At 54.2% G+C, this 26,096-nt stretch overlaps 1 protein-coding gene across 1 annotated transcript in view; it reads left to right on the top strand.

Moving 5' to 3' along the window:
• Positions 1-26,096, top strand: part of FA2H (fatty acid 2-hydroxylase) — a 55,486-nt gene that overhangs the window by 18,172 nt on the left and 11,218 nt on the right. The window contains exons 2-4 of the mRNA XM_043898054.1: positions 12,578-12,670; positions 24,630-24,772; positions 25,523-25,629. Coding sequence (XP_043753989.1) covers positions 12,578-12,670; positions 24,630-24,772; positions 25,523-25,629 — 343 coding nt within the window. The remainder of the gene's footprint in view (positions 1-12,577; positions 12,671-24,629; positions 24,773-25,522; positions 25,630-26,096) is intronic.

Genomic DNA, 26,096 nt, shown 5'->3' with positions numbered 1-26,096 from the left:
CATATACACACACACATATATATACACACACACATACATACATACACAGGCTTCCATGGTGACTCAGATGGTAAAGAATCTGCCTGCAATGCAGGAGACCTGGGTTCGATCCCTGAATCAGGAAGATATTCTGGAGCCGGGCATGGCAACCCATTCCAGTATTCTTGCTGGGAAAGTCCCATGGACAGAGAAGCCTGGTGGGCTACAGTTCAGGGGATCACAAAGACACGACTAGGCAACTAACACTTTCACTTTAACCAGGAGATAGATGTAGTGTGTGTGTGTATGTGTCTATATGTATATATACATTTCATGTTCTTGGGCCATTCCCCAAATCTACAAAATCAGAATCTCTGAAGGCAAGACCTCAGAAACCTGTGCTTTTAACACGCTCTCTGTGTGCTTCAGAAGCAACATGAACTTTGCAACCCACTGTCCTGGAAGTTTAAGGGCGGAGGGGAAATGGAGATGGGAGAGCTGGAGTCACTGAAAGTGGCTTGGTGGGCAGGTCTTGGGGTTACTGAAGAATCCGCGTCCCCAAGCTGCCAGCGTGGAGCTCCATGCAGAGCCACTGTGCCGTGGGTGCTGAACGCGCCGCCCACCCTGTCCCCTTCCAGGAGAGTGGGGGAGTCCGGGGACCCGTAACTCTGGTCCAGCTCTGCCTCTCGTCAGCTAAGTGACGTCGCATGAGTCAGAAAACTCTCCTGGCCTTTATTTCCCCATTCATTGCACCAGTGCAGGATTTTGTGTGGCTACAGTGAGATCATGTGAGCTCTGTAAAACGGAGCATGGCGATTAACTGACATGGGAAGATTATGAGCCCTCTCAGCCCATCTTCTGCTAAGAAAAGGCAGGTCCCTCTTAGGCAGTGAGGAATGCGTGGTTTTAGAGTCTAAGTTGCTACATGCTCAGACTCTTGGGTCAGGCCACTGACCCCCTATGGTTGCATGCAAGTGGCGACATTCAGTTTCTCAGAGTTGCCTCTCCCCCAAGTGAGGGCAGGTGGGGTCTGCACTGACCTCTGCCCTCGTTCTGTCTTCACTTGGACAACACGTGCACTGGTCAGGGACAGATGGTCTCCAAAATGGAGCCTGGCAACCACCCCAGTGGTCCAGGGGCTGGTCGGGCTGCCTCCTCTCCCTCCTCTGTTCAGCGGCAAACGTAGTGGTCCCAGTCTCCTCATGCCCCCGCTGAGCCTAATGCTGGGGATAAAGAGACCACTGGTTGCTGTCCTCACAGGGCATACCTACCCATGGAATGGAGGAGGAAGATAGGGCAATAATGGGTGGTGGTTAGAGCTGTAACAGAATATTCTTTGGATGGATGGATGGGTGGATGAATAGATAGCAGATAAACTTTAGATCGGGGGCTGCAACAGGATGACAGCCACAGCTTCTGGCGGGAGTGGTCCGGGAAGGCCTGTCTGGGGAGCTGGTGTCTGGTGGGTGGAAAGGAGCTGTCATAAGAACTGGGTAAAACGCATTCTAGGCAGAGGAACAGCAAGTACAAGGGCCCTGGGGTATGGCAGGGTTGGAATCCAGAGGGCAGCTCTGGGGCTGCTGGGAGCGTGGCGGGCAAGGGAGAGTGTGGGGTGGGGGGGAGCGGGGAGAGCCTGACCTCGGGGGGCTCGCTGGTCATTGTGGGGGCTCAGCGTCTGCTCTGAGGACAGTGGGCTGCAGGACTGTAAGTGGAACACTGACACCATCGCTCTGTAGCTTGTTGGAACATTCTGGCTGCCACATGGATAGTGGCTTGAAGGGTGTCAAGAACGGAAACAGGAAGAGAGCTAAGAGGCCGTCACTGTGGTCCAGATGACAGAAAGAAGTGCCCTGGACTGGGCGGCCTTTGGCGTGGAGAGAAGTAGATAGAAATGTCTTGGAGGTAAAACCAGTAGGACTTGCTGAGGGAATAAATGCTGGGAGTGAGGGAAAGAGAAGAGTTGAGGGTAACATCATGGTTTTGACCTGAGCAATTAGGTACTTTGATTTGTGGGAATAGTGAATACTGGGGTGGAGGTCCGGGTTTGGGATGGGGAAGTTAAAGTTCACTGGGGCCCTGTTGGGTGTGAGAGGCCCAGGAAACACCCAGGGGGAGATTTCAAATGGTAGTTGAAGTCTGCTGTCCAGTAACATATCCCCGAGACACATGTGGCAATTTAATTTTCAATGAAATAAAATTAAAATTCAGTTCCTCAGTCATATTAGCTACATTCCAAGTGCTCGGTAGACATGTGTGGCTGGTGGCTACTATACTGGACAGGGCGGATCTAGAACATTGCTGTCATTGCAGAGAGTTCCCTTGGGCAGCATTGGTCTAAGAGCTGTGGCCCAGAGTCACAAGGCATTTCTGACCAGGCTGGTGGCATCCTGACCTGGTGATTCTGGTCCAGGAAGCTGATGTCCCTGCCTCCTTCACAGTTGCTTCCTTCTTGTCGTCTCTCCCTCTCCTTGATCACACCAGATCATGTATTCAGTGACGTCCCCAACATGTGGCCTTGTCGGAGAGGCACTGGCCACGCAGAAGGACAAGTTGCCCTGGGGCTGTTCAAGGACCTCACCCCCTGAGGCTGAGCACCGTTAGCGTGATGAGTATAAACACGGTGTTTAATGAGCATAAAACCGGGGGGTGTAGGCTATAACTCATGAAGAGGTACTAGTTCTAGGGCTCACTGTGTGGACTTGGCTAGTTTAAGAAACACGCAGTGGATTTGGAAGTTGTCAGGTCAACTGAGGGTGGGAAAGAAAACAGGTTTAGAGTTAGAGAGTCTTGTGTTCTTGAACTAACCATATCACTGGAGATAAGCCAGTCATCCTCTGTGTGTATAAGCATCCTCAACTGTAAATGGGGAAAAATTCCATGCCCGGCAGGGAGAGGGGAAATGGCTTGAATCAGTAAAAAGAAGTAATGGGTATAAAACAGGTTTGGTTTTTTTTTTATTATGATTGCTTTGTTTACAAAACAGCTCAGTGACTTTCATTGTTTCTGGCAATATAATCTTTTGCCATTTTGTAAACAGAGGGGAACAGCTGTGATTTTCTTTCTTAAATTATTAGATTATAAAAGGCACATTTTGAAATCTTGCCTCTGGGATAGTGATATCTGAGGTTATTTGTAAATCCATGGTCTTGCTTCTCTTTTGATAAAACAGCAAAATAGTATTTTGAGGTTAATCCTTACAGAAAGGAGTGTTACATCTGAAATTGGTTTTTTATGTAAGTTGGGTCCGAGAGCAGATACCATATTTTAGATGGCCTAAGTGTATCTTCCCTGTGGGCAACACATTCTGTCAGCCCACCTGAGGTGCCTTGAGGTCTCAGACTTGAGAGGCCAAGTCTAGAAATGTCCTGTCGAATCTACGAAAGGCTGAACCTCGAGCAGCTGTGTGCCGTAGTTGCTGGTGCTGCTCATCAGAGCTGAAGCTCTTGGTCCCACCCAGCCGACCACTACAGGCGAGGCAGGGTTTGGTACGGCAGGACCGAGGAGGCGCCTCTTGGTGACTTCCTGGAAATGGTGCCCTCATCCGAGCAGAAGTGATCTGCCTGGATGCAGACGGTCCATGTCAGGACTCAGTAGAGGGTCAAATTAGTAGCCCAGAAACTAGTGGCACACTGTTGTGAGTTCGGGGTGGTAATTCAGTACTTTCAATCCACTGTCCCCCTTTCCTGATGTCTTGGAATGCCCACCTATGCTGGCTCCTGCTTCTGGTGACAGGGCTGCTGGTGACGTCATGCAAGCGGGCTCATTTCACAGTTAGGAGCCATGCGGGGTCACAGCACCGCTGAAACGGACATCAGGGATGCGTGGAGGCTGGGGCAGTCTTGTCCACACCCCCAAACCTCCAGAGTGGAGGCGCGAGGCACAGCTCCGGACACGCTTCCTGTTCCCGCCCGTTGCCTCTTCTCCTTTGGTCCTCCTACCGTGAACACCGGGCTGGTAGAGCTGGTCCCCCTGCAGCGGCCGGGCTGGCAGCATGTGGCTGTGCTCGGGGGGTTCTGCGGCCTGTCATCCGCCAGGCCTGGTTTCGGTTTTGGGATTTTGCGCGTCAAGGGTTTGTTACGATGTCTTCAGCTGGGATAGGCCAGAGGACCTGGCTTCTGATTTTGACTTCATTGCACAGCAGCCTACTGGGGATGGAAGCAAGCAGGTCCTGCCGCCTTCATTTCTGCCCCCAGGGACGCTGCTCCCTGGGGACCGCGGGGTGGGCTTGTTAACACAGGCTTCTCCCCGGGGAAGCCCCTTGGTGCAGTTCTGGTGCCCCTTCTCCCAGGGCCTGCCTGGCCCACCTGCAACCCAGGTATCGTGAGACACCCGGACCCCCAGCACCCGCTGGGCCCCCGGGGAGTGGGGGAGAGCTGGACACACGACCCGGGGCACCATCCCTTTTCAGAAAAAGAGTTTTCAGGCCAAGCCCAGGCTGCAGGATAAAAGGCTGCCTGTCTGCCCCGCGGTGCCCAGCCCCGGCCTTCCCGAACAACACGGCTTTATGCGGCGCCCCCGCCCCGCGCCGCCCGCCGCACACAGCCTCCTTTCAGCGCCTCTGTGGTCGGCTTGTTTGTGTGCGGCACACAGTGCAGGCTTTCTGCTGCTCTTCTCCCTGCTCTCCCCCTCACGCACCCTCTCTGGGGACAGTCTGGGCCTTGGGTGCGGGCCCGGGGGCGCCCACGGCAGGGGCTCGGAGCATCCCGGTGAGTTCCCCCGGCGGGGACACGGTGAGCACGTGGAGGCCGTCGGGGGGACAGCGCTGGAAGCAGCTTCCAGGCCGACGCTCCCAGCAGCCGTTGGCAAGCCCTTAGATCAGTGACTGGGCCCTCTGTGCCTCAGTTTCCCTCGTGCAGGGAACACGTCTTCAGGGAGAGTTGTGAGCTTCAGGGATGGCTGTGAGCTGACGGCCATATGCCCAGGTGGGAATGGCCCTTGCTGGGGAGCGGAAGCCGCACGGCTCTGGTGGTGGGGCTGGCCAAGTCTACATCAGAGGCCGAGGTCTACATCAGAGAGGACTGCAGTCCACCGGAGCCCCAGGCCAGCCTGCCACCCCAACATAGCGTTCCACGTGCTGGAGTGAGACTGCTCAGGCCCTGAAGAAGGGGATCACAGCCACCCTGGCTCTAGATGGGGCTGGGGAGGGGTACCCGAATGCCCACCCTCCAGGGCCATCTGTGTGGGCCGCCAGGGGCCTGGTGGGAGGGCTGTGCAGATTGAAAGGCCCCAGCGTCTGCCGCGGCCTCGGGGCCCGCTCCCTCGTCTCCTTGAACGCCTCCATCATCTGCTCTCACTCCCCGTGGGACTCATTCTCCTTCTGGGCCCCAAGTCAAACCCAGGGGAAACTGGTCCGGGTCTTTGATCCACTTGCTGGCGCTGCTGCGGTGGAGTCCCATGGACTGGGCGGCCGGGCTGGGCTTCTCGAGAGGGCTGTGAGGGAGACCATCCCAGGCCAGGCCCTGGCTGTGGCTGGTCGGTTGGCGGTCTGGGGCTTGCAGATGCTTGGCCTGACTCTTCACAGGGTGCTCTCCAGGACGTGTGTCTGTTTCCACATCTCACCTTTCTGCGCGGGCATCAGCCACACTGGATTGGGGCCCCCCAAGTCACTTCATCTTCACTAGGTACACCTGAGTTTCAGATAAGGCCACGTTCTGGTGCCCTGGGGCTCGGGACGTCAGCCCAGGAGTTTGGAGGTGGGCTGGGCGTGGGGAGGACCAGGTCAGGCCTCTCAGGGAGGGGGACCCTGGAGGCGCGTCCTTGGTGCCCGGCCGCATCTCCCCTGCAGTCACTTCACCTCCGCGGGTTCTCCTCCTTTCCAGGCACCGTGAGGGGGAAGAGGGGCAGTGAAAGTCAGGATCCCCCACCCGCTTCCACTTCCTGGTCCGCTGCTTGTCCTTGGAACCAATCCTCTTGCCTAGACTGGACGGAGGATGAGGCCCAGTTGCCGTTCACTGAACTTCACGGGGCTCTGCTCCCCCCGGAGCCAGTCTGTCACCAACCCGCTGGGGGCCTTGGCAGAGCTGGGTGGGCGCACTTGGACGCCCCGTGGGTCCCCAGGGGACAGAGGCCTTGCTCTTCCCGTCCACACCCATCCTTCCCCGCAGCTCCCCCAGGGCGGGAGGGCTGAGCTGCCCCAGCTGCTGCAGACCGGCAGACCAAGGGCTGTGCTTGCATTCAGACAGACTGGTTTGGCCCACGTCATTGGTTTTAAATGTGAAGCAGATTTTTAAATTCTGGAGATTTCACAGAGAAATCTAGTTTTTCAGCTTTTCTTAGAAATCAGAAGGTCTGACAGCACTGGGCCCCATCCTTACCTGACCTGGACCTAAGTCAGGGCTACCCCCTTCCCGGGGGGGCGACCCCTCCAGGTTGCTGCGGAGCCCACCCTCCCCTAAGCCTTCCCCTACCACGACCGCAACACAGCGACCATCGATTACTGTGCATGCTGCATTTCTTTTTTTTCTCGGTATCACTGTTTCCAGCAAAAGGGCTCCTCACGGTTTTGCTTGTTTTTTTGTTTCTTGGTGCCTCATGTTTTAAGAAAAATGGGAATGAGCCTCCTTCCTCAAAGAAGTGACGAGTACTCCTATGAGTTTAGTTACAAACAAAATGAGTCTGCATCATGCACCACACTCTGCCTGCTTCACTCGTGTGGCGCCTGCCCAGCTTCTGAGGAGAGCAGGAACTTGGGGTGCCTTTGCCAGACAGAAGCATATCTTGTTCCAAGAAGAAGACCCTGAGGTCACAAAGCAGGTCAATGAGGGAGGTGGGCCTAGAACTTGGTCTCTGCGGTAGAGTGAATCTGCAGGGCCTGGACTGGGCGGGCTGGCCCTGGACTCTTCTCCCTGAAAGCTGCCTCCCTGAGAGGCAGGTGTGTTGGGGGACGCGGCTGGAACTTTAGGGAGCCGTCAGGGAACCACTCCTGGGTCCCCTGTGAGCTCAGGTCTGAACTCAGCTTATGGGAGAGGAGGTGGTGGCCCAGGGAGTCTCAGAGAGTGGGGGGTGGTGTCTGCGGGAGCATCCCCGTGAGACAGCAGCAGGGGCCTGGGCTGACCCGGGAGGACAGCCGGGAGTGGCCGCGCTGGGAGAACACGGCGCTGGTGCTGCCGTCTCACCGAGGTCTCTGCCTGTGGCCTGCGGCCGTGGCTGGGAGGCCCGAAGGAGATCAGGGGCCCTCCTCCCCCCCACCCATATTGCCCAGCACGGCCAGTGGCTTCCAGCTGTGGGTGGGCAGTGCCGCCTACCCAGTCTCCTTAGCGGGGTATACTGACCTCCTCCCTGCCCCGGGACCCCCAGAGCCTAACCAGGCCGCTGTTCACGCACAGCGTCCCATGACTCCGTGCCTGCAGCTGAGGGCCCAGCAGGGAGCGGGGCAGCAGGGTCTCTACCCTCGTGGGGCTTCCACTCTGACTTGGGAGGCAGTCCACGGAAGAGGCACAGCAAAGCAACATGCTTTCAGCCCCTGAACGACTTTGCTGAGTTCACCAGCTGCTTGCAAACAGCTTTGGGCCTGACCGTAACATGTGCTTCTAGCCAGGTCGGCCGCCTGCCTTCCCAGGGTGGAAAGCTCAGGAGCTCCATCCTTGCTACCCTGGGACAGTCTGGAGTCGCTCGGGTAGACCCTCCAGGAAAGCTGTCGTCGGGCACAGGTGGGTTGAGCACCCACATCAAGCCTCACCTGTCAGCACAGGGGCTGATCATTCTTAAAAAAGCTGCTGTGCGTCTGACTACAGGACTCCTCACTTCCCTTCCCCAAAGTCTGCGGCTATGCGGTCTGAAGGCAGGACCCAGAACAATGTCCTAAACCTGGAAAAGTGCACAAGTGTTCTTAACTTGCTCATGCTTTTTGGTTAAGGCTTTTTGGTTTTAAGGCTTGCTTCCAGGATCAGGAGAGTCTGTTAAATAATGCATTGTGGAAGTGTCTTAAGAAATTTTTTTTAGAGGTCTTTTAAAGTCTGAGTTGCACCTCAGTCCCTAGGAATGACCTTTACATACTTCTGATTCATGGCTGAAGTTTGGCCGTGGAATTCAAGGCTGAGCCCAGCTCACCTATTAAATAAACACAGAGGCCAGGAAGTCTGCAAGGCATGGCCCAGATCAGTATATGTGGTATGGTGTGATGGCTACCGGAAGGATTTCCTTCCTGGAACACCCACCCCTTCCCTGATTCGCATGAGAGCAGCCCAAGTTGCAACCGGAGACCTTTTGAAAACTCACAACTAGACTCTGGAAAAAGAGTCAACTAGAGGACACTTCCTTGTCCCTGAGGGCATTTCTGCCTGTGGCAGTTCCCACGTGCTGCTTGCTCTGGTTCTCCTTGAAATCTCCTCCCATATTAGAGCCGAGTATAGTCCTGTGGTTAATAAACCTGGGCTCCTCCCAGGGAGGGCTGTGGTCCAGATGAGGTCACCCGGAAAGCACCTCGCTTACGCTGCCAGCCTGGGATCTGCTGGCTAAAAGCATCTCACTCACGACAGGACTGCCTGGTGCCTCCAGGACCCTCCAGCTGTGCTTACCTGGGGTTGGGATGGCAGGAGGAGGCAGCTTCTCCTGCCGCTTCCCCCTCTCTCCTCCTGCCAGGGCAGGATCGAAGGGCAGCGTGACTGCCTGGGGCTGGGAAGGCAGACAGGAGCCCGCGCTGGGCAGGACCGGAGGGCCCAAGAGCCTGGGGTCCTCCCTCCTCCTCCCTCGTTTCACCTAAAGTATTTCCAGCCGAACAGCAGCAACGAAGTCCCCTGAAAGTCCTGTTTGCATTTTCAGCCAACATTTCTCAGTGAAATTAGATTTTTAGTAATTTGTTAAGAAAACCTTAGAGCTGGAACAAAGAGCGCCTTTGATCCACTTCCTGTTACACAGAGATTAGAGCCCCCACACTGACCCCCGTGAACCGAGAAAATGATGACGTACAATTAATGCTCACAGAACAAAAATTTAGGTTGTCATTTTTCTGCATTAATAAATATTTTTAAATGGAATTTTTTTTTTAATCCTTGTGTGAAGTTGCCAGATGCCCTTCCTTGGGAAGAACTGCCTTTTATGCTGCAAGTGTGTGTTTTCTACCTACTTCTTTCATTTATAAAATGCTGCTAATGATAATTTTTTGAAAAAATACTTTTTTAAAAATACATCTTATTTTGGCAAAATAAGATGCTTGTCATTTCGTATCAGACTAATGTAATTTCAGTTCTGTACCTGTCTGTCCCGTGGACGGGGGCAAAGGGCACTGAGGATGACGTGTGGGTCAGATTTCTGGAATTTGACCCTGTATCTGGGCGCCGTCCCACCCAGCCTCGGGCGGCATCCCCAGGTGGCTTGTTAAGCGTCCTGCGCCACATAGCTTCCAAGCAGACCTGCTCACACCATTTGATTTACATTTCCAAGGAGCAGGAGCCCTGTGGAATTTCAGGGCTCCACCCCAGTAACACAGCCAGGGTCCCCTGAGACCCCTGCCGTGACTCAGGGATCTGGAATCTCAGGGGATCGTGACTGGGTTGCAGAGAGCCAACACCAAAACATGGTCCACTCTAGAAATATGAGTGGAGCATGAAGTGTGCTCAAGAGCCCATCCTGGGTACCTAGGAGAGGAAACAGTAGTTTCCTGCCCTGTTGGAATCTGTAGCAGCATTGGACAAACAAGATCATGGCCCACACACACAAAAACAACAAGAGGCAGAAAATTATAACTACCAACTGAGGCAGTGGGACACGTGGAAAGTGTGTTTTTTTCCCCTAAGTTGGGAAATGAAGACATCATTTCTGGCTAGAATGGTTAGGCGTAAAGTATATGGTGGTCAAGAAAATGTTCCCGAGCCCAGCTGCTGGCTCCACTTTCTCATGAACTGTGGGCTGCTTCATGCCTTGGTCTGCTCACCTGTCAAGTAGGAATAATAATCATGCCTCTCCCATACAGTTGTTATGAAGATGAAAGGGCTGGGTTCATGGTAAGGCTTCGTGCACATTAACTGTTGTTGTCATGCTAGGTAGGATGACATTTGAGAAGAAGAGTGTAAGGCGAATGGCAACCGCTCCCTATTGCTTGAGGGAAAAGTCTGGGTTAATTCAAGGGCATAACAGGAGAAGAGTTTGGAAATAATGAGGGAAAGATGTGAAATACAGGGAAGTCAAGGACAAGCCAACCTGCAGAGGATACTAGTGTGGTCACTCTTAGCAAAGTGGTCAGAGGATCAGTCTATCTTGTCAGCCTTAGGGAACATATTCCCTGGGATAAGCAGCAGGACCAGTGTTAGAGGGACATTGCAGAGTCTTCTGAGCTGATGCATGGGTAGCATGCTGCAGATGTTCAGACACCTGTCTGTGGATGAGTGGGTGATGGCAGTGGGTGTGGATGAGATCCATGTAGGAGGGAAGATGACCATAGTGATGCTCCTGACACCGCCAGCCCCTGAAGAGGAGGCAGATACGGAGCCGGGGCTTCCATCCCTGCAAACTCCCCTCGATGATCCCATTTCTTAGGGTTTCTCTGATTTCCATTGCCTCCTGCCCTCCCGTTCATCACTGTTCCGGGCATCCCAGTCTTCATCATAGTGAACAGGTTTGCAGGTCTGAATCACCTCCCGGGCCACACCAGCTCTCAACACCATGCCAGCAGCAGCAGGCCATTAAAAAAAAAAAAAAAGAAAACAACTTCAGGTGGCCAGAAATTAAATAAATGAGCCGCGTGAGATGGTGGTGAAAGTGCTTATGGGAGCTCTGTTCCCATGGCCTGAAATAGGATGTTCCACGCCGGGGAGGCATGGGCCTTGCAGGGTGCTGCCTGCGTCCCCAGTCACACCCACCTTGGAGGAGGAACAGGAACCAGTTCCTGTAGAGACCCTAATATGTCCTAAGGGGATCTTAGGGAAAAGCAGATGGCAGTGGTCTGTTCTTGGGTGTATATATAAGCTACCAGGTGAAAAGAGCCTTACAGGCTACAGTCCTAGAGGGCAAGAGCCAGAAGTTGTCCCTGAATGCTGAGGCAGCTGAGCAGAGGGAGGATTTTCCCAAGGCCTTTCACGAGCAGAAGCACGGGATGGGTAGGTGAGTGCTGAGTTCGGTGCTGGGAAACGGGGACCCTTCCTTCTGCTTCCAGTGGTTGGTTCAAAGCACATGCCCTAAAAAGATCTGCGTCTGCCACTCAGGGGTGTCTGAAAAGTGTAGCGCAGACAAAAAAATCATATGCTGATTCAAGTGATAACCCCTTCCCTGCTTGGGATGGGCAGACCCCAAGACAAGCCTTTTGTGGAGAGAGATGGATGGAGTTGGAGTGAGTGAGTGGGGTTGGGGTGCAGAGAAGGATTAGATCACCCTACTTAAGACCTGGACGGACCGGGAGACAGGAGCTTTGCGGGATGGGGAGAGGACCATGGTTAGAGGTGCTCGGGGATGTTTTGAGGATATCACAAAATTAAAAGGGACAAGATTATTATATGGCATTTTTATATTGGGTAGTTAGGGAATTTCATTGTATGAAATACTATAAAATCCTCTCTGTCCTCAAGAGATCTTCAGAGATGCTTAAAAAAAAAAATTCAAATATTAACATGGTGACACAATATTAAAAATACTGAGATACCCAGACCAAGACAGGACCACAAAAGCCCCTTTTACTTGGATTGCACATGGGCTTTCCCGGTAAATGACAGAATCGCTGTTGCCATCAGGGTCTCTCGGCTCATCTGGAAAGGAAAATATAAGGATCGTAACAGCAGAAACCCCAACTGGCTGCTCAGGCAGTCTTCTCAGCTTCTTGCAATTCCCCAACCTCTCAGGCCCCCTCCTTCCCGGCCCCCAGCCCCACAGCTTCCCTTGGTCTCAGGGACTCAGAGGACAGGCCTCTGTTACCGGCGGGGGCTCTCCCCACCCCTCCTGGAGGGAAACGCGCGCCCCACCTGTGTGCCAGCCAGCCTCTCCAGCCTCACCCCGCATGACATCAGGGCCAGCTGGGGCCATGTGATTTTCGTGGTACATTCCATTTCCTCCCGCCTCTGCCTCTGCGTCCCTTCCGATTGACCTTGAGCCCATTTGGGCTCTCCTCTGCCAGCCCCGGCCCGTGTGCGGCTGCTGACCGCACCTGGGAGTTCCTCGAGGGCTGGCCCGCGTGCCCTGCTGGCTCTCCTTCTGCGGGCATGCGGCCCTAGACGCCCCGCCTGTGGCTCACCAGCCCCGCAGACTCACCAGGAAGAGAGGTCTGGCGTGTTGTCAGCAGGCGTGACCCGGCGAGCCTGCCAGGTCCCCTGGGTGCCACCCTGCAACTCCTGGCCTGGCAGCTTCCAGGAGCCTGGGGAGGGGCTGGCAGGGCTCCCCTGGGCCAGGGCGCTCCCCCTGACAGCTCTCGTTTCCTTCCAGTCTCTTTGCCAGCTTCTCTTCTTCCCTGGACCTTTCTGCCTCTCGCTTTGATGTATATTTCTAAGGGAGAAGACAGGTGCCAGGAATGACTGCCCACATCAGTGCATACCCGCTTCCAAGTGAACTCAGTTCCCTCGATTTCCGCCCACCCTGCCCCACACTCTGCTCCTGCCAATCCTGGCTCGTCACGGGCCGGCTCGGGGTTCTCTTCCCTTGCCGCGATCGGTAACCCCCTCTTCTCTTCTCTCCCCAGGGTCCCGTGGAGAACGGGTCTGTGGCCTCCGCGAACACTCAGAAGACAGACCCTGTGATGGAGCCAAAGCTCAAAGCAGTGGACTGGGACAAGGTAGCGGGCACGGGACAGGGCGGGGTGGTGACTGGGGCTCATGGGGCTGGCGGGGGGCCACGGGCCGTGGCTGTTCACGATGAGGGGGATGAGGCCCGGGGGCAGGCGCCTGCAGCTCACGAGCTTGACCTGGGGCAGTAAACTCGGCCCACAGTGGTGGTGGGCTCCCGGAAACCAAATGCAAGGTCTGGCTGCAAAGACCCCCGAGGGAGGTCCCCCATAGGGATCCCTGAAGCTGAGAAGGGGCAGACACGCCCAGCTTGACCAGTGCCGAGGCAGAGCGGCCACTGGCAGGAGGCAGGACGGGGTGGGAGCCGTCCGCATCAGGCGGGTGCAGAGCCCAGCCACTCGCCTCTCTCGGCGCTCGGAGACCAGCATCCGGCCGTGGTTAGGCGCACCCACGTGCTGGTCAGGGGTTCCTGGAGGGGCTGGGTGGTCGCCAGTGGCGGTGGAGCCGAGACGTGCGGGGTGGCGTTGCCTGGGGCGCAGGAGGGAAGCAGGCTAGGCGCATGTCTCTCCAGCCTGTTTCGTGGGACTTGCCCGCTGTCGTGTTGCCATCTCTTCCTGGAATAGACACAAGGGTTTACGTCCTTAAGTGTTCCCAACCCGTGCTGGACACTGGGAGCAAAAGGCCAGTGGGACAGGCCGTTGCCTTCAGGGAGCTGACAGTTTGGTGAGGAGGCCAGATCTCCCCCAGAACATGTTATCACAAGACAGGGAGACGCGCGGAGCACACCCAGCAGCGCTGACCGGAGGGCCCGTCCGACCGGGACTTCTGAGGCCCCGACCCCAGGGACCCAGAGATGGCATGGGCACTGACTCCGGGGAAGCCCCTCAGCCCAGGGCAAAGACGCTTTTGCGTCCTTCAATGGAGGGTCCAGAACAAGTGGCCCTGTGCCCCATTCCCTTCAAGGAGGCCTGCGACCAAAGGGGAGGTCGAGGGCACTATGTCCGCAGAGGGCTCACTGGACCTGTCTCCTGACCCTGATGCCAGACTGGGGCATGACTGCGCATCGCCCAGGCTGGCACAGAGGTTGGGGGCCTCGGTACCAAAGGCTGGCTTCTCTGGAAGCTCTGGGACTCTAGACTTGCTCTGACGTGACGAGGATGGAGTGGGAGACAGCCAGTGTGAAGGGACAAGGCCTTCAAGCTAGTGAAGTCAGGACCTGGACTTGAGAGAGGAGGTGCTGCGGTAGGAGCCGAGAAGGCTGTGGATGAGGCAGGATGGGGGGAAGCCGCAGCGCGCCCAGCTCTGCGCTCAGCGGCCGGTGGGCCATGCTCAGAGGACCCCATGGAGGGGGCCCTGGGCCAGCACATGGGGCTTGGCTTAGGGACTGAATGTTGGACGGAAAACACCCTCAAGAGAGCTGACCGGGCCTGGGGTGGGTGGCCAGAAAGAATCAGTCGCCCTAGAAGGGAGGGGGCTGTCACATGAGCCTGGCTGAGGACAGGCAGATCACAGCCCTGTGCTGGGGAGGGGTCCTCCTGATTTCCCTGGGCTCCCCTAGCCACATCCCCCAGGCCTGTGCTGCGCCCCCCCACCCCCATCAGGGGAAGACAGGCCCCTCTCCCTTCCCCCAGGCCCAGCCCCTGGCCCCTCGCCAGCACGCCCAGGTCACACCTGACTCACGCGCCCCGCCTGTCTGTCTTTCTCGCACACACTTTCTCTCTTCCTCCTGTCGCTCTTCCTGCATCCCTGGGCTGAGAGAGGGACAGGACCGGTGCAGGAGAGGCCATGGAGACCCACTGCGAGCAGGGGGGTCAGCTTCGTGCCTTCCCTAGGCACCGAGAAGACCCAGCTCAAGGAGCTCACTTCCCAGGGAGAGTGAACTGTGCTTTTCTTGCTTTTTCCCTTTTTTAAATTCATCTACCGTGTGGTCCATCCTAGCCCTTCTCGGGGAGACGAGAGGCTGGGAGACCCCCATCTGTTTCTGACCCAGTCCAGGGGCCTTGAGGAGTTCTCGAGAGAGGCCAAGAGGGCAGGAGCTGTGTTGAAGCCAGGGATCTGGGGAGGACTTGCCAAAGCTAACCCTTCATGCTAAAGAAGGGCATCTCGGGTCCCCTGGCCCAGCCTCCTGGCCCGGAAGCTGGGGACAGAGTCAGCCATGCTGAGAAGAATGAGGGGAATAGGGATGGGGTGCTGAGGCATAGGGTAAAGGTTCTGAAAGGAAAGGGCCAGGAAGCAACCCCAGCAGGCCCTGCCCTGCTTAGAGCTGCAGCATCATCTGGCTTTCAAGCTCTGCATGAGATTTTATTGGAATTATTGTTAAATCATACCTTCCATCACCTATTGGGCAGGACCCCAAGTTTCCTTGTGGGACAAGATACCAGGTAAGCTCCGCACCACACACTTTGTCCTACACATCTCCCTGTTTCCTGGACACCAGGCTGTGTGGAGCCTTACCCAGTGGAAGTTGCCGGAGCTCCCACTGCTCCTGGCTTCTGGGCACACCTGTCTTATTTGTCCCTCTGTCCTTGCTGTTTCACTTTGTCCTTGGCAGGGCTTCCCACTTGGAGTGCCAGCCTCCTGGGAACCAGATTGAACTAGTATGGTTTGAGAGGTTTACAGAACCCCCTGCCCAGATCCCCCTGGACAGTGGAGTTAGCACCGAATTAATTCTTCTTTTATTAAGCTCTTACCCTGTGCCAAACACTGTAGGCTAAACACTTTGACAATATTATTTTTTTGAAGTTGTCATTCTCAACTATTATCTTTTAAAATTATTGGTATATAGTTGCTTTACAATGTTGTTAGTTTCTGGTGTACAATAAAGTGACTCAGCCGTATGTACACATGTATCCCCTCCTCTCCCACCCTGCCCCCACCCCACCCGTCTAGGTCACCACAGAGCACTGAGCTGAGTCCCCTGGTATACAGCAGGTGCCGACTAATTGCCTGTCTTATACATGATAGTGTATATATGTCAATCCCAACCTCCCAGTTCATCCCAGCTCTCTTCTCTGTCCCCCACTGTGTACACACATCTGTCCTCTATGTCTGCATCTCTATTCCTGCCCTGCAAATAGGTTTATCTGTACCATTTTTCTAGATTCCATAATATATGCAATATTAGTGTTTCTCTTTCTGATTTACTTCACTCTGTACGACAGACTTTAAGTCCATCCACATCCCTACAAATGACACAACTTCATTCTTTTTTATGACTGAGTAATATTCCATTGTCTATATGTACCAAGTCTCTATCCATGAGTCTGTCAGTAGACATTTAGGTTGCTTCCATATCCTGGCTGTTGTAATAGTGCTGCGGTGAACATTGGGATGCATGTGTCTTTTTGAATTATGGCTTTTTCAGCACGTATGTGCCCAGTAGTGGGATCATATGGTAGTTCAGCAACCTACAGATTCAATGCAATCCCTACCAAATTACCAATGGCATTTTTCACAGAATTAGAACAAAAAGTTTTACAATTTGTATGGAAACACAAAGACCCTGAATAGCCAAAGCAGTCTTAAGAAAGAAAAACAGAGCTTGAGAAATCAGGCTCCCTGACTTCAGAATATAGTACAAAGCTACAGTCATCAGGACAGTATGGTACTGGCACAAAAACAGAAATGTAGACCAAGGGAACAAGATAGAGAGCTCAGAGATAAACCCATGCCCCTATGGTCAACTAATCTATGACAAAGGAGCCAAGAATATACAATGGAGAAAAGATAGTCTCTTCAGTAAGAATATCTCTTCAGACAGTCTCTTGGTGCTGGGAAAACTGGACAGCCACACGTAAAAGAATGAAACCAGAACACCCTCTAATACCATACACAAAAATAAACTCAGAACTTCCCAGGTGGTCCAGTGGCTAGGCCTCCATGCTCCAATGCAGGTGGCCTGGGTTCCATCCCTAATCCAGGAACTAGATCCCACATGCCACAACTAAAAATCTGTTGCAGCCAAATTAATTAATTAATTATTTTAAAAAATAATAAACTCAGAATGGGTTAAAGACCTAAATGTAAGATCGGCCACTATGAAACTATTAGCAGAAAATATAAGAAGAACATTCTTTGACATAAATCACAGCAAGATTTTGTTTAACCCACTTCCTACAGTAATGAAAATAAAAACAAAAATAAAAAATGGGACCTAATTAAATTTAAAAGCTTTTGCACAGCAAAGAAAACCATAAATGAGATGAAAAGACAACTGACAGAACAGGAGAAAATATTTCCAAATGAAGCATCTGACAAGGGATTAATCTCCAAAATATACAAACAGTTCATGCAGTTCAATTAAAAAAAAAAAAACCCAATCAAAAAATGGGCGGAAGACCTAACTAGACACTTCTCTTCTCCAGAGAAGACATCCAGATGGCCAAGAGGCACATGAAAAGTTGTTCAGCATCACTAATTGTTAGAGAAATGCAATATAATGAAGTGAATACCTCACATGGTCAGAATGGCCTTCATCAAAAAATCTACAAACAATAAAACCTGGAGAGGGTGTGGAGAAAAAGGAACCCTTCTACACTGTTGGTGAAATTGATAACAGCCACTACGAAGAACAGTATGGAGGTTCCTTAAAAATACTATCTTTTCTCTAATTTCGGGTAGCTCAATGTGTAAAGAATCCACCTGCAATGCAGAAGATGCAGGAGACTCAGGTTCAATCCCTCTGTCAGGAATCTCCCCTGCAGGAAGGCATGGCAACCCATCCCAGTATTCTTTCCTAGAGAATCCCATGGACAGAGAAGCCTTGAGGGCTACAGTTCATGGAGTCGCAAATAGTTGGACACAACTGAGCATGGGCGCGCACACCCCTCTAGCTTAGCTGGAAGGGATCTGGTTCAAGTCTGAGCTGACCCTGATGCTTGGAAGGAGTGAGGGCAGGATGAGATGGTTGGATGACATCACTGACTCAACGGACAAGAGTTTGAGCAAACTCCAGGAGATGGCGAAGGACAAGGAAGCCTGGCGTGCTACAGTCCATGGGGTCGCAAAGAGTCATACACGACTGAGCAACTGAACAAGGATCTGATTTCATTCTTCCAACAACACAAAGGGATGATGATCCTGATTTAACTCATGAGAAAGAGCTTGTCTCCTGCCCAAGGTCAAAGTCACTCTGCTAGTTAACTTAGGGGTCACAGCTAAGCCCCCTGACCTGCCCCCTCCATGGGTCCTAGAACACTTTCACCCTGACAGCTGGCCAAGAATAAGACCCTGAGGCCTGTGACAGGGAGAGGGGGTGGCAGAAGGTGAGGGGGGTCTGAGCAGGCACTCTGGGAGGCCTCTTCCCATCCCTCCCCAGGGGGAGCCAGACTCCAGCAGCGCTTGCTTCCCTCAGGCTCCTGGAGGCCTCCAGTGTGAGTGAGCCACTGTCTTCCTTTAAGAGACAGGTAGAGTCATCTAGCCAGGCACGTCAGAAAGCAAAAGGCAGGTCCCCAACCTCCCTGCCCCTACACACACACACACACACACACACACACACACACACACGTCACAAAGCAAAAAGCAGGTCCCCAGCCTCCCTGCCCCTACACACACACACACACTCACACACACACGTCACAAAGCAAAAAGCAGGTCCCCAACCTCCCTGCCCCTATACACACACACACACACACACACACACACACACACGTCACAAAGCAAAAAGCAGGTCCCCAGCCTCCCTGCCCCTACACACACACACACACTCACACACACATGTCACAAAGCAAAATGCAGGTCCCCAGCCTCCCTGCCCCTACCACACACACATGTCATACACACACACATCACACACACACACACACACGTCATACACACACACACATCACAAAGCAAAAAGCAGGTCCCCAACCTCCCTGCCCCTATACACACACACACACACACACACACACACACACTGTTGGCATCAGGGGCTGCCTGGCAAAGATGTTGATGTTGACCCCCTGGTTTTATCCTTTCACAGGATCCTCCTGGCCCAGTTTTTGCCCTGCTCCCGCCGCCCCCCCCCCCCGCCCCCGACAGCGCTGATCCGGCCAGTATGTTCATTCTCCATCGCTCAGTCTCTTTGCAACCCAGGGTACTGCAGCCCACCAGGCTCCTCAGTCCACGGGATTCTTCAGGCAAGAATACTGGAGTGAGTTGCTATGCCCTCCTCCAGGGGATCTTCCCAACCCAGAGATCGAACCCAGGTTTCCTGCATTGCAGGTGGAGTCTTTACCACTGAGTCACCAGGAAACCCTCACCTAAGAGCTCAGCAGTGCTCAAAACTATTGCCAGGGAGACGCCAGGCAGGCTGGGCTCTGCCCTCTTTGTCCCTGCAGGGGCCCTGGACCAGGCAGGCTGGGGGCAGGAGGTGCCGACCGGTGACCACAGACAATTCCGGTCTGTTTTCCCATCAATAAGAGGAGGAGGTTATTCCTGCCCCGTGTTGTGTGGGGTTGTCGGGAGGATCTGGAAGAACCTACAAACGGGAACGAGAAAATGAGCTGCTGGTGAAAGTCTACCCGCAGGTGTGGGCCGGGCGCCTGGGCGGGGCTGCACGTCACGGGCGGGCGTGTTCATGGTTTGCCGGTCCCGCCTCTCCTCTCCGCGGGCCTCCCTGGGCTTGTCTCCTGGAGCACCGGAGCGAGCCTGAGGTCCCCTCCTCCGGTGCAGGGAGGTTAGGGAACCTGTATGCAGGGGGCAGAACCCCTCCAGTGGGCTGGAGCTTGTCCGGCTGGGAGACTCCAATTAGACCTTATGGGGCGGGTCTGCAGCGACCCCTGCGAGGCCACCAAGAGCCCCGGTGGTTCACACACGCTAGACTCCCGTGCTGGGTCCCTCACAGCCTCTGTGCCGGAGAATTCACTGCCCAGGGGGCCCTGAGCCAGCTGAGGTTAGGACCTCGGCCGGAGGTGAGCAGCACTCACTGCTGACCTGTAGCCTCAATCTCCTCATCTGACAGATAGGCTCATCAAAGGCGTCGACTCGCAGCATTCTGGCTTTCAAGTATAGACCTGGAGTCTAAGCCTGCAGAAACAGGGGCTGGAATTCTCCTCCCTCCTCCCGGCCCGCGGGCTGGAAGCACGTCCTCGCCTCCTTGGCCCAGAAAGCTGCCCTGGAGCGATGCTCTTGGGGCTTGGGTGCGCATTGCTGGGAACAATCTCCTCGGCTCAGTGGGGTGGTGGGCGGAGCTGCTGACGCAGAGCTGCCGCCCCCTCGGTGCTCCCCTCACCCCCACCCCCACCCCGTTTGTGCCTCGCCTTGCCCTGGGACGAGCAGTTCCCACTCCTGAGCCACCCGGCCTGTGCCGCCCTGGATGAGGGGCCCCTGGGGAGCGGGTGAGGCCAGAAGAGAGGCCCCCTGCACACCCTGGCAGCACCCTTCCACCCGCCCTCCGGGCAGCCGGCTGCCCTGTCCCCCTGCCAGCACTGCTGCCGCAGCTGCATTCCTGGCATAGCCGGGAGCCTCCCGCCCTCTGCCTCCTGGTGGGGCAGGGAGGGGGACGCAGGGCCAGCTCACCCTGACTGCTGTGCGCCTCCTGTGGCTTGGCCTGTGGCCCCAGGTCTCTGCGTTCATCCCAGCCTCTCCCCCCGCCCCACACGTCCCCCAACAAGCGCACTCCAGAGCTGTGTCTGGGCGGGTCCTCACCCTCCTCCGTGCGGTCTGGCTTTAGCTGGCTGCACTGAGTCGGTCAGCCACGCTCTCCGACCATCCGGTTCCACTGCTGTAGAAGGAGGATTTGCTATTGTGAGGGGGGCAATGGAAGCCCCCACAGTCCTGGGCTGGTCCCCCCTCCTGCCCCTCACCCAACCTTCTTCTGAGGCCGGGAGACTTTTGCTGACACCTTCCCTGTGTCCCCTGAACCTCAGGAAGCAGGGGTGGGAAGGGGCCAGGAGCAGGTCCAGCTCTGGAGGAAGAGAGCTGTGTGTGCATGCGTGTGTGTGCGTGTGCATGTGTGTGTGTGAAGTGGCCAAGCTGTCCTGGCCAGGTAGAGCAGGAAGTGACGTTTATCCGGAGTCCCTTCCCACCTCACTGGGCCCGAGCGGTCATCTCTTTCGTGTCTTGCTTCTGGGCCAGTTGCATGTTGGAAATGACCAGCGAGTGAGCGGTGTTGAGTGTATTCCAACACCCACCTCAGACGCTCACCAGTGAGCAGGACGCTGCTGCTGCTGACGAGGGCTCAGTTGTGTCTGACTCTTCCCGACCCCATGGACTGTTGCCCGCCAGGCTCCTCTGTCCGTGGGACCCTCCAGGCCAAAATACTGGAGTGGGTTGCCATGTCCTCCTCCAGGGGATCTTCCCATCCCAGGGATCGAACCTGTGTCTCTTATGTCTCCTGCATTGGCAGGCAGGTTCTTTACCGTAAGCACCACCTGGGAAGCCCCAGTGAGCAGGACTGGAAGAGAACTGAGAAGACACACTTACGTCTCTTAGGAGATTCTGTGGAGGATGCTAAGGGCTGGGGGAGGCGGGAAGGGAGGCTCTTGCTATAGGACCAACCAGCCCCATCTCAAGAGTCACCTAACCCCTCTGGGCCTCAGAGTCCTTGTTCTCAAAGTGGGGAGGAAGTCAGCCAACCTCAATTTCCATGCTTAAGGTGGAAGGGTCGCTTTCCTTCCCCTTTGGGCTGGAATCCCTGCTTTTTGCTCACCCAGATGTTTCTCCCTGGGTCTCAGCTGAATTAAGCTCACAAATCCCATGCTGTTTTCTGCGTGCTTCACAAAATAAAGGGAAGACAGGAAAATTTTGCCCAAACTGCTTCTTGGCTAAGAAAGAGTTCTACGTGTTCTCAGTGCTGTGCCACAGCTGGACATTTTCTTGTCTAAGGTAGCTGAGTCTGAATTAGGTGTCGTGTGTATGCAGAAGTGGAACACATAAAAACCAGTAGTTTCACTCAAGATAGGTGGTAGCAACTAAGAAAAATACAAAAAAAAAGGCATCGCTAAGATGAGCAGATAATCTAGAATATTTTTAATACTTGGTCAATGCAAACAAGTCAAGAAGTGAAGAACAGAGCAATAGCAAGACAACATTAGAGATAAATGGACTGAATACTCCAGTTAGAGTGGGGACTTCCCTGGCGGTCCAGAGGTTAAGACTCCCCACTTACAGTCCAATGGGTGCGGGTTCCATCCCTGGTCAGGGAACTAAGATCCCACATGCTGTGCAGCAGGACCAAAAAAATTAAAGATAAAAATGCAGAGAGTGACTGGATGGAAAAGTCAGACTTGACTATACACTGTCTGCAAGGGATGCACTTCAAATGTGAGACGTGAGCAAGGTGAAAGGGAAAGGGCGGGCAAGGTAGATCATGAAGACAGTAAGCATGAGGAAGCTTCTACGAGAGTCAGATGAAACGGACTCAGGACAAGAAGTCCTACCAGAGCCTGTATTTCCCAGTGATAAAGGGGCCAATTCATCAAAATGAGCGGTCTTTGGCAAGTTACTCTGCTCCCATTTCCCCATCTGCGTGACAGCAATGATACCGCACCTGCCTGGTTAGGGGTCTGGTGGGGATCAGAGGACTGAGCTCCCGTGAAGGACCCAGAGCCACGCTCAGCGCATAACAGGGCACTGTGACTCTCCACCCTCGGTGTTGGCGCAACAGGGACAAAACCTCGCGCTCTTGCTGCGCTCCTGACCCAGCTGCTCTGAGGTGGTGTTCTGTGGTCTGTTGCAAGATAAGATGTAAACACAGGCCACTAGCTGGTTCCTCCAGTTTTCCGCTGGTATGTGTAAGGGAGACACAGAATGTGTGTGTGTGTGTGTATGTGTCTGACAAGAGGCAGAGGAATGGCAGGAATGAGTCAGCCTGCGCCCAGTGATCTGTTTGCTAGACCCAAGGCATGAAGTCAAGGAGGCGTGAGACTGGGGCCAGGAGGAGTGTCACAGCCGGCAGGGTTTGGACGGTCACTTGGTGTAACTGGTGCTGTGTGGGATGGCTCTGGGCTGCCCTGGGTCATCTTCCAGCCTGAGAGGTGTGAAGGCCGTCAGCACCTGGGACCTGCCCGGCTCATGTGGCCAGAACCACGGCATCTTTGGGCCTGTCCCCCAGGCTCAGGCACACAGAGAATGCTTGGGGACCTCCCCCACTTGCCCCGAGACCCTCCGCCCCCTGCTCCAAGGCTGTCATGGCAGGGCGGGGACCCTTGCTGGGCCGGGGCCAGCTGTGGTGCGGAGGCCTGTGCAGGGAGCAGGTTCCAGCTGGGGCTGTGGGAAGGTGGACTTGTGGATTCCAGTCGCTACTTCCTCCCTGGCTTCCGTGCTCGTCCTCCACACGTATCCACATCCGTTCTCTCCGCTCCTTTCGGGATACCGCCTCGCTTCTCACTCCCCGGGGGCAGCCTGACTCCCTGCACTGGAGGTTCACTGAACCCCCTGCGCACCAGACACGGGGTGCATGGACCCCTCTCTCCTATCATGCGTGGGGGTCCAGGCACACCTGGCTTCCCAGACACGAGAGCCGAGAGGCTCTGAGAGGTAGACGCTTGCCCAGGATCCCATAGTTGATAAACGGCAGGGTCGGGCTTTGAAGGGGGTTGCCTGACTACAAGGTCATTTTTTTTTTTTTTTTACTGATTTTGGTCTAGATTAATCTTCACTATACTGACTCATCAGAAGTCTTCAAGGGCTGCTCATTGCCCAGAGCTGTGACCTCCATACTTTTTTGATCTTGCGTCCGTATAAGTAAAACATTTTGAGCATGGTCTTCATTATATGTCCATTTTAATTATCCACAAATTATTTGCATGAACTTATGTATTCTTGTATTATGTACATTAGAAAACATTCAAATATGGTTTATATATGAGAGAAATATATCAAAAGCAGTCTCTTAATATTTTCTCCCCTCCCCTGGGAATCAGCCTGTGAGTACCTCTGGGGTACACATCCATCCTCACCTTGGGGACAGCTGACCTGGAGGTTGAAGTGACAACCCCTGGGCCTGATACTGGATGTTCTGTCATCTAAAGCCCTCAGCAGATTTCTTTCTACTGCCCCACAGATCAAAGTCAAGGGACCAAACGGGCCCCAGTCATTCTCAACTTCACCTTGATGCCCATGTTCCCTGCCCATCTCCATTTCCCTCTCCCTCTTGCTAAGTCTTCCCTACTGTATGAGCCCCAACCCCAACCCCAGTTTCTGTGCAAAGCCCTCCTCTCCCACCCTGGACTCAGACATTTGTACCAATCGTTCACCTCTGAACCTCAGCCTGCCTGCATCACCATTAAATTATCTTGCCTGGCTTGTCTCACCTTGCTGAGTACTTTATGCAAGTACTATTATTATTACTTCCATTTGGTAGCTAGGGAAACTGAGGCTCAGAGAAGTTAAGTAATTTCCTCCGAGTCACACAGGAAGTGATGGCACCTGACTCTGGAGTCTGAACTCTGCTTCAGCACTAAGCTATGTAAAGCAAAGATGATCTTTTACGTTGTTGTTTATTTTTCCCAGCAACTGGCACGTATATCAAGCAAAGTGCTGGATGAATGATTGTTTGAATGGATGAATGAATGAATTGCATAGGCCACTGCTAAGAAGAAAGGCCTTGGTGGAGGAGAAAGGGCCTACTTGATTCCTCCTACAGAATGTATTGATTCCTGTACTTAAAGAATCCTGGTTAAGACTTCAAGCTTCAGGCATGCAGTGCTGAATCTGGGCACTCAGATGTCATCAACAGAATTTGGTGTCTCCAGCTCCTGGCTTGACCATCCTCTGTGTTGACTTAGTCCTCAGACAGGCTCCCCTGGCAACTCCAGGGTCATGCCCCACCAACCTAGCCATCCCAGCAAGAGGAAAGGGTGTCTGATGGCTCACTGCACCAGCTTAGGCCATGGGCCTGTCCTGGATCCCATTTCTGTGGCCCAAGGGTTGGGACGAATGGTTGGTTCCTGATCTCTGCAGTAGGGAGGGTGGGTCGCTCCATACGGACCATGGGAGTCGAGGCAGAGCTGGGGATGGGATGCTGTAACCAGGAGAACAAAGAGGTGTGAGTCTCAAGTGTTCGCTTGGCTTTGTCTCTTGAAGGACCTGGTGGACTGGCAGAAGCCCCTCCTGTGGCAGGTCGGCCACTTGGGAGAGAAGTACGATGAGTGGGTCCACCAGCCGGTATCCAGGCCCATCCGCCTCTTCCACTCAGATTTTGTCGAGGCCCTCAGCAAGACCGTCTGGTGAGTCCTGCTCTGAGGTCATGGTGGGCTGTCCCCTCTCCTGATGGTGCCAGCCAGATGCAAACGGGAAGGGTCCCTCCCTGGAGCCCAGAACTGTACTGCAAGCTCTTGGAGGCAGTGGAACATGCCATGGGCATAATCTATTCCTGTACGTGTTTTTTCCCACCGAGTGGCAACCCAACATGTAGCCAGAAACTGCTTTGAATGTCCCTACTTCACTTTCACTTTTCATTTTCACACATTGGAGAAGGAAATGGCAGCTCACTTCGGTGTTCCTGCCTGGAGAATCCCAGGGATGGGGGAACCTGGTGGGCTGCCGTCTATGGGATCACACAGAGTCGGACACGACTGAAGTGACTTAGCAGCAGCAGCCTGTTCTGTTCCTGACTCCTATGAGGCGTTTTTTGCCTCTGCTGCCCTTGGGGGGCTATTTTGCCTGCAATTACCTCCTCTGCCACGAGAGGTCAGCACCTGTACAACTGCACTGTCAGTAGCCACAGGGATTCTTTTCGTTTTCCATTCCGGTCACTCGGAGACTTGAGGGAGACAGACTCACAGCTGCTCTCTTCTTTCCTCCTGCCCTCCCCGCCCCCGCAGCAGTATCCCTTGACCGCAGGTCTCCATGTGCTCTTTGCACCTGCTTGAGTACCTTCTCGTCCCCCCTCTAGCGGAGAGGTATGTCTCTTAGGAAGCTGGGCCGTCTCAAGCTGCTGCGCATGTATCTCTCTCACCCTGATGGTCTTCCTGCAGGTACAGCGTCCCCATCGTCTGGGTCCCCCTGGTCCTGTACTGCAGTTGGTCCTACTACGGCGCCTTCGCCCAGGGCAACGTCCCGCTCTTGGCACCCTTCGCCACAGGTGATGTCTGGTCTTCCTGCTGTGCAGTTCCCGTGGCTCCTGGTGGCGGGGGACCTTGGTGCTCTCCCTGCTCCTCAGTTTCTGAGACCTTAGAACCCTAAACCACATCAGAAGCATTTTAAAATGAGGTCTATCTGTAGAAACACTCTTCCAAAAGAAAGGTCAGACTTCCCCACCCTCCAAAAGAGGAACTAAAAAAAAAATAAACAGCCACACACGAAATTATATCATTTCATCAAGTGGTATAGCAATAAAGAAGGGGATTTCCATTGAGTCGAAGAATAGAAAAAGTATGACCTGGGGTTGTTTGTCGGGAAACTAAATGAAGTCATTTCACCAGGTAGGACAGCAGAGCTGAAACACAAACAAAACAGAGATTAGAACCTGGAGGAGAAAGATCAGAAACAAAGATCAGATCGTAGGTGACCTAGAGTGTTTCCCGGGCAAAGGCCCTTCAGCAGAAGCCT

Source organism: Cervus elaphus, chromosome 4 (genome assembly GCF_910594005.1).
Source record: "Cervus elaphus chromosome 4, mCerEla1.1, whole genome shotgun sequence".
NCBI classification, from domain to species: domain Eukaryota; kingdom Metazoa; phylum Chordata; class Mammalia; order Artiodactyla; family Cervidae; genus Cervus; species Cervus elaphus.
Note: the sequence above shows the minus strand (reverse complement) of the source record. Positions and strands in the feature narration are given on the sequence as shown.